Source organism: Suricata suricatta, chromosome 8 (assembly GCF_006229205.1).
Source record: "Suricata suricatta isolate VVHF042 chromosome 8, meerkat_22Aug2017_6uvM2_HiC, whole genome shotgun sequence".
NCBI lineage: Eukaryota > Metazoa > Chordata > Mammalia > Carnivora > Herpestidae > Suricata > Suricata suricatta.
Window position 1 is genome coordinate 484,608 of NC_043707.1, and position 8,161 is coordinate 492,768.

General features: G+C 60.9%; 2 protein-coding genes and 1 long non-coding RNA gene across 4 annotated transcripts in view; 2 read left to right on the forward strand and 1 right to left on the reverse strand.

The window, feature by feature from the left end:
* Positions 1–681, forward strand: part of PIGQ (phosphatidylinositol glycan anchor biosynthesis class Q) — a 12,310-nt gene extending 11,629 nt beyond the window's left edge. For both annotated transcript variants that reach the window (XM_029947912.1, XM_029947913.1), the window contains one exon: positions 427–681. In XM_029947912.1, coding sequence (XP_029803772.1) covers positions 427–579 — 153 coding nt within the window. In that variant the 3' untranslated portion in view covers positions 580–681. The remainder of the gene's footprint in view (positions 1–426) is intronic.
* Positions 682–6,561: 5,880 nt separating this feature from the next.
* Positions 6,562–7,989, reverse strand: LOC115299313. Its single transcript, XR_003912121.1, has 2 exons — positions 7,823–7,989; positions 6,562–6,994 (listed from the first exon to the last, which is right to left on the reverse strand). It is a non-coding gene; the product is annotated as an uncharacterized LOC115299313 (long non-coding RNA).
* A 2-nt stretch (positions 7,990–7,991) lies between these two features.
* RAB40C (RAB40C, member RAS oncogene family) overlaps positions 7,992–8,161 on the forward strand; it is a 29,611-nt gene continuing 29,441 nt past the window's right edge. Inside the window, exon 1 of the mRNA XM_029949025.1 lies at positions 7,992–8,000. Coding sequence (XP_029804885.1) covers positions 7,992–8,000 — 9 coding nt within the window. The remainder of the gene's footprint in view (positions 8,001–8,161) is intronic.

Consider the following 8,161-nt stretch of genomic DNA (forward strand, 5'->3'; position numbering starts at 1 on the left):
GGCCCTGCGCCTTTGTTTCCTGCCCTGGGCCCCATGGGCTCTCATTCCAGGGGTAGGAGCACAGTTGGCGAAGGCCTCGGGACACACAAACCTTTTCTCTTGGGCTCTTTTCTTGGAAACGGTCCCTCTGCCTGTAGGAGGGAGTAGGCGGGTTACTGGGTGGCTCACTGGGTGCTGGTGGGGGTTGGTTGGCCTGAGGGCCACATTTCAGGGAGATCAGATGCTGAGGCAGCCAGGGCCCGGTGTGGTTTTCTCAAGGTGGGGGGTGTGTTCGCAGACAGGGGAAGTCCTGCAGTCGAAGGCTCTGTGCCCCTCAGCCTGGCCCACCCACCGCCCCTCCCCGAGGACTGGGCGGCGCCAGCTCTGACAGGGGCGCGGCTGGGTTCGCGGCCGCGTGCTGGCTGACTGCTGTGCTTCCCCTTCCAGATCAACCCCCTGCCCTACGGTCGTGTGGTGCACGCCTATCGCCTCCCCAGCTGTGGCTGCCACCCCACGCACTCCTGGGGCTCCCTATGCCGCAAGCTGTTCTTCGGGGAGCTCATCTACCCCTGGAGGCAGAGAGGGGACAAGCAGGACTGATGGGCCCTGGGCACCGCCACACGGCCACAGTCAGCCCCCCAGCCTGCCACGGACACTGCTGTCAGGACGGCTCGCATCCTTGCTCTTTGCCTTCCCTGCCCCCAGTTGTCTGAGGCCAGGGCGTCTCCCCGCTGCTCCGAGGCTGGGGGGTGCTGAGCAGGACGCAGGGGCGGCCAGCCGGGCCAGCAGGCCTGTGCTCCATCACTGGCAGTGTTTGCGTCGGGACCCACCTCCTGCCCTGTTGCAGTGGCATTGGCAACCCATTGTCCACCAGCCCCTGGGTGCCCGCCCAGGAGCCCCGCCCCGCCCCACCCTGCCCATCACACCCAGACGATGGGAGGGGTTTGTAGAGGCTCCCCCCTGTCCACCATGGCCACTCCCAGTGGGGTGAGGGGGATTCTCTCCCTGTCATGAAGCAGAGAGACCACTCCCGGGATGCACTCAACAGCCCTTGGAGGCTGACCCCCCAAGCATCCCTTCCTTGGGGGTCGCTCTCCTGGGTCCCCAGCCCCCGGGGAAGCTGGACAGCACTGCCCTCACAGCCTGGATCACATGGGGTTTGCTCAATGCCCCTGGAGAGGCTGCTCTGCAGGAGGACCTGCCTCGGCCTTCGGGTCTCCCCATGTGAAGCCAGGCCACGTGACGCCCCCGGAGCTGCCTCTCCAGAGGCCGGACACCCATCATCCCACGGCCATGTCCCTGCCGGAACAGGCCCCTTGGCCACCTCTGCCATCTCCCTCACTGCCTTCTCGCAGACGCCAGGAGCTCCTAGGCAGACACTTCTGTGGCCTCCAATGTGTGTGTTGCGGGGGATGGGGGTGGGCTCCCAGCGTTCAGGCTGTGTCTGCCTGCTGGCCGGCATGGAATCTGACTGTGGGCGCTGCCCCACGGTCCCCAGCAGGAGGAGGGCTGCGCGTGCGGACGGCCTCTCCTGTCTCTCGTCATCTTGGAGTCGGATGTGCTTGTGCTTTAGCCTGAGCGGGAGAAGGGGCAGCATCCTCCGTCACTGCAGGCCCTTGGGAGTGTCCACCTCTGCCACCCACACTCCTCGGCTGTGGGCCATGGCAGGACAGGTCCTGGCTCTGCCTTTTTCTGCTGAGACAATAAAACTTCCCACCTGTTTGGAGTACACCCTCTGCTTTCCCATTGCCACATGGGCAGTGGGTCTGAGGAGGCCCCCTACCTCTGTCCTGACGGTGGTGGGGATGAGGTGAGCCTCCCTTTCTCCTGGGGTGGTGGGACAGCCGGCCCCCATCGTTTGTCCTAAGGTGTCTGTGGCACCTGTTTCTTGTTTGATGCCAGCCTGGGGGGCAGCGGGCAGCCCATCCCCGAAGCAGGCCTCTCTGTATATCTGGCAGGTGGGTCTGGAAGCTCTGGCCCCTTGAACATGTCCTGCCATGGGTGGGTGGACCCGGAGCCTCTTGCTCTCTGGTTTCGGCCTTGCCCTGGGGGACAGGGCTGGGGATCGGGGTGCAGGCCTCGCTGGGGTGGGACTGGGCTTCCCTGGCTCTGACGGATGTACCACCTCAAACCTGTGGATTCCTCACAGGGCCGGGGTCTCACCTGCCTGACTCTGTCTTGCAGCCTCCAGGGACCCTCGGGTGGCCCCCTGCTCACCAGTTGTCCTGGCTTCGTGGGCTGGGATCCAGAGAGGTCAGTCAGTACCTCCCACTGTGGGCCTCCGCCAGAGGGTCGGCAGAGGCCAGACGGGGAGCCGTACGAGGCCGCTGTGGGTTCCTTTGGTGCCTTTCTGGTCTGAGGTGGGGAGCGGCGAGGTCAGGGGATGGGGGCGCTGCAGGAGCCGGCGGCCCAGAGTTTCCTCAGGCCTGTCTGCGGGCCCCAGGTGGAAAAGCCTCCTCCACCCGTCTTTCTTGCCAGCAGATGTCGGGGCCTGAGATCCGTGGGGCCCACGGCCTCTCCTCTCGGGGATCTGCTCAGCCCATGGGACGGTGCTGGCCACTTGACGGGCCTTGCCTGGCAGCTGTTACCCTCTGTGCCGGGCTGCCTCCCCGTCTCCTGAGGGCAGCACCGGTTACTCCAGCCACTTGCAGCCACTGGGGGACACGGCCTTCACCTCCCAGGCTGCTCCCATCCTCCAAAAACAGCCTTCATCTGTGGGTGCTCTTGTCCTCACCCCTGGTCCCTGACCACCTCTGCCACGCCGACCAGGGCAGAGCCCTGTGCTGCAGCTTCCCTGCGGCTGGACACCCGCTTCTCAGGTCACCCGGAGAAGCACCCGGGGCCGCCGCTTGCTGCTCAGCTCCCACGGCTGCTGGAAGGCGGCCTTACGCGCAGCACAGGCAGACAAGATAAGAGGGACGGTGACCAGTCACAGGTCACACAGTGGGTGGGCCTGAGCCCAGTGTCTCCCTGCCAGCCCCACCCACCTGTGTTTGGAAGCTCCCTGCATTGACGTATTTCAAACTTACGGAAAAATAGTGCACAGCACCATTCAGCCCCCTGACCCGGCTCCCCGCCGTCCACACCGAGCCACATTTGCTTTGTATTTGTGCCTTATTTTTTCCCAAACGATTTGATCATCAGTTTGCCCTTAATTTTGCTCTAAAGTGTCCTGTGTGTACCTTGTAGCCACACCACAGCGAGGGGAGCCAGGTCAGTGTGGGCAGGCCCCTGGCTGGGCGCCCTGGTGACCTGCAACAGCCTGTCCCCATCCCCCTCCCCACCACACACTCGCTGCGCCATTCCCCAGGGCCTGTAGCCTCAGGTGCCACCAGCCTACCTACCTTTCACCCCAGTTACTGCATAGGAAGTCCCTCTGCGGGGCTCAGCTGATGACTGTCACCAGGAGACTCAGCCCCTGTGCTCTTGGCAGGAAGACCCTGGACATTCGTCTGTCCTTCCCAAGTGTCATCCTGGGAGGCACGTGGTGTCTGTTCGTCCATCCTGGTGATGGCCACTTGATTGCCAGGTTCTCCTCCGCAAAGCCACTTACTCTTTAATAAGTAATGTGTGCCGAGATGTTTGCAACCTCATGAGCATCTGCCCTCCTGGCCCTCTGGCTCGCTGGCTGCGCCTCGGCAGCTGCTGAGTGCACTCGGGACTTTCCCGCTTCCTCCCCTGTGGGGTTCCATGGGGCCTCTCTGTGGCCCCAGCCTTGGGCTGGGGGGAGTTGCAGAGTGACTGAAACTTTGGTGGGTGCCCTCAGGGAGCCTGGGCACAGAGCTTTGGGACCAAGGTCTATTTGCCAGAGGCAAATCCCAGACACTTCTTGGAGAGCAGAGCTTGGGGTCCAGCATAGAGGGCAGGACCTGGAGGGGAGGCCAAAGGCATGCCGACTGCCTCTTGTTCCCCCACTTCCCGCCTGGACAGGAGCTGGGTGTGGAGGCCTGCGGGAAAGACTGGGGGGCCGGTTCTTCACCAGATACTTCCTGGGTCTCCTGAGAGATGGGGGGGCCAGGAGTTGCCCTTGACCACCTAGCGCGTGGGCACCTCAGCAAGGCTTAGCAGGGACTTTCGGGTAGAGGGCTGTTCTAGACTGCTTCATCCTTGGCCTGAGGCCCCTCAGAAGCAGGGGAGCCCTCCTTTCCCTTCCTCAGTGGAGAGTGGACCTGGCACTTAGCCCCATGACATCTTTGCTGAAGGGCATGCCTCTGTGTGGAGGCAGCACCTCTGTCCACAAGTCCCACCCCCCCACCATCCCTCCCTTGACTGGGCCCAGCCGCCCTAGTCCTGCAGGTTCCTGTGGTGTCTTTCTAGTCTGAGGCGGGGAGGGGAGAAGTGAGAGGAGATGGGAGCGCTGCAGGAACCCAGCGGAGGGTGAAGCCCCTCAGGGGGTGTGCCCAAGCCTGCCCCCAGGATAGCACCCCTGGACAGCCTCCGCCCTGTGAAGCAGGGATGGTTGCACCTGCTCCACAGGCTGTGTTGGGAAAGGCCTGGTTGAAAAACCTGCATGCTGAGCCCGATGCCTCGCTTTGTCCTGGGTGATGGAGGGCAGGCAGTGGAGCTAAAGCCACCGAAGCCCCTTTAGGGGAAGTCCCAAGAGGGATGAAGGATGCTTTTGATTTAAAATCTCTGGAAAGGGCATGATAAGAGCTTCTCACCCACACCCCTTCCCGGCAGCCGCAGAAACCAGGAAGGAAAGCGGTAACGCCACAGTGCTTCCAGTCCCTGGACGAGGGTCTTGGTGCTTTAGAGCAGGGAGGAGGCGGCGCCAGGGCAGAGACGGTAGTGACCTCTGCAGGAGAGGCCAGGTCCCATCAAGCACCTTGCTCCCCTGCCAGCTCGAGGTTCAGGGGTGGGCAGACGCCTGGCAGCTCTTTGTGCTGTGCCAGTCAGCAGTCAGTCCCTGGCTCCTCTGGGGACCCGGCCCCCTGGCTGTTTCTGTAACATCATGTGTGGTGGGCGGATGTGCCCTTTCTGTACCTGTTGGAGGTCGGATCTGCTGTCACCCAGCATCTAGGGAATGGGCATTCCCCAGGAGGAGGATGTGGCCCGAGCAAATGCACAAGAAGGATCGTCAGGGCTCCTTTATGGGTTACAAATGAGCCAAGTGGCCCTGCCCATCCCTAGCCAGTGTCTGCTCTCAAGTGTCCCAGCTCTGTGCGTCCGTCCCCAGAGGACCAGAGGAGAGTGTCTGTCTGTAGCCACGTGAAGGCCGGGGTGCCGCTCACCCAGCAGAGGAACCAGCTCCTCAGGAGGCTCCCCAGCCACCGCTCCAAAATGAATCTGTGAGACACGCATGTGGCACACTTCCCAATAAAGGCTGTCTGCAGCTTGGGGCCAGGGTCACTTAGTGTGGTGCTGTTCACGCTGGGGTCTCCTGCCTGAAAACCACCTGCTACTGGACGCATGGCCCAGGCTCACTGACTTCACAGGAAGGAAGTTCTTGCAACCAGTTCCTTACTTGCTGGATGGACACGCCATCTGGGCTGTGCTCAGTGCAGCACACTGGGGCATGATCCTTGTGGGGACATGCTTGTTCCCTCTGCACAGATCTGGATTTTCTTTACTTTTGAGACAGAGACGGAGCACAAGCATGGAAGAGGCAGAGAGAGAGGGGGAGACACAGAATCTGAAATAGGCTCCAGGCTCTGAGCCAGCTGTCAGCAAAGAGCCCGATGCAGGGCTCGAACACACGAACTGTGAGATCACGACCTGGGCCGAAGTCAGATGCTCAACCGACTGAGCCACCCAGGCGCCCCTGAACAGATCTGCTTTTTAGGGAGCCCTACCTCTGTGTGGCCTCTCTGCTGCACGTAGCACTTGGTGCCCGTTCCAGTAAGGGCTGCGATTGGCTCAGCTTTGACAACTGTCTTTTGATTTATTATTACTAACAGCTTCATTGAGGCATATTTTACATATTATAAAATTCACCCCTTCTGTGAGCACAATCCAATGGTTTTTATTTATATTAAGGTGAAAAACGTGCTTTTATTATTAAATTTTTAAATGTTTATTTTTGAGAGAGAGAAAGAGACAGCATGAATGGGGGGCAGAGAGAGAGGGAGACACAGACTTGGAAGCAGGCTCCAGGCTCTGAGCTGTGGCTGGCGAACTCATAAACCATGATATCATGACCTGAGTGGAGGAGGTTGGATGCTTAACCAACTGAGCCACGCAGACGCCCCTGTGTTGCTCATTACTATGTGTCATATGTAAATAATGTTCTCATAAAAATGTTATCATTGAAGAGAAAGGCACGTTTTTAAAGTTTATTTTCAGAAAGAGAGAGAGAGCGAGAGAGAGAGAGATTGATAGAGAGCGAGAGAGCGCATGTGGAGCAGAGAGAGAGAGAGAGTCCCAAGCAGGCTCTGCACCGTCAGGACAGAACTCAGAACCGTGAGATCAGGACCTGAGCCAACACCAAGAGTCAGACAGACCCACCCAGGCGCCCAGAGAAAGTCACTGGTGATTCCCAACCCCAGAGGAAATGATGCTGTCCCTTTGGTGAGCATACTTCCCAGACCTCTTTCTATGGGCGTATTATAGTTTCATATACCTAAACCTGGAATAAAATGCGTGTTGGTTTTTTAAAAGCATAAATATTGAAATTACACTGGATATACTACGCTGTCATTTGCGTTCTCATCTCTTCTCAGGACAGTATGGTTTGCACCTCCCCTCGTTCACGTAGAGGGTGCATGAAGGAGGCAGATTCAACAGCCCCCGAGCAGCGGTGCCAGAGGGTTTCTGGACCTTCGACCTCACTCCGACGCTGCAGAGAAGTTCGTAGAGCTCGTTTCTGAGGACTTCTCCAGGCTAAATTAGGAGCCTGCCCGACCCCCTCGAGAGGGCTGTTTCCCACGTCCTGGCCCACAAGGGCTGTTGCCAGTCTGATGGCTGGAAGGGGTATTGTTTTGCTTGAATTTCCATTCCGCAGAGTGAAACTGCGTCTTCACACGTGTTCACAGGTTCTTCATACTTCTTCGCCCATTAGGAAAATAACGCCTTCTTCCTGTAAACAACCGCGAGGTCACTTCCTCCTAGAGGCCCCCCTGTCCTGTCTCTGAGCGCCCCGCCCCGCCCCTCCTGGGACCCTCGCCCTGCCTGACTCGCTGTGACCCGGTGAGCGGCGCGGCTCTTGCCTCGAGCCCCTAGGGGCAGGGCCCGTGCTGCCATCCTCCCAGGCGCCGAGGTTCGAGAACGTTGGGCCTTTGCAGTCGAGCACCTAGAGGCCACCGGGCCAGGCCGCAACGCCCCTCAACCCCACCAGTTCGCGGGAGAGCTCTGCGTGCCCCCGATGGCCCCACCCGCACCGGGAGAGGAAGTCCCGCCTCCTAGGCCTTCCCCGGGCGCCGATTCGCCGGCCTCATCCCGCCACGCCCGGGCCCCGCCCCAACGCGGGGAGGGCGTCTCCCGAGAGCACAGTTCCAGGGGGCCTCACTGTGCTCACTGGGGTCTCTGCGGGAACAGCGACCGGAACTTGCTAGAGGTTTTAGTTCTGTGGGACTCAGCCGCGTCACCTCACCCCGGGGACGGCCAACATCCTGCTCCCACCCGCGGGAAGGGGGCGTATGCAAACAATCTGGAGTCCCAAGCTCCTGATTGGTGAGCGTGTACGGACAGGGGAGGAAAGCACGGGGTGACAGGGCGGGCTTAGAGGGGCCGTGATCGACGTAAGGGCGGACCAGTGGTTCTGGGAGGATAGGCAGCGGTGGCCAATGGAGAGGGGGAGGGGGAGGGGGCGGGCGAGGCCCTAGTTGTGGGGGCAGGGGGCGGGGTTTCTGGGGGCTCCGGGGTGCTCTGCAGGAAGCGACGGGGGCGGTAGAGCTGACGGACTTACCGGCAACCAGAGGTTTCGGGAAATACGGACGTGAGGGGCCAACGGTGACCAGGCGAGGCGGTGAGCACCTCCGGAATACTGTGTGGGGAACAGGGAGGGGGGGAGGTAGGAAGTTGTGACGGACGTGCGTACGGGCCAATGGCGATGAGACGTAGCCGGCGGTCGACCAATGAAGTCGGTGAGGAGGCGGGGCGACGTGAGGCTTCACTAAGCTGTGTGGGAAAAGGTGGGGTGCCGGCGGCTGTGACGGACTTGCACAAGGGCCAATGGCCCTGGGCGGGCGGGCGCGGGGCACAGCCAATGGCGGCGCTCGGGCCGGGGGCGGGGCGGCGAGGCTGC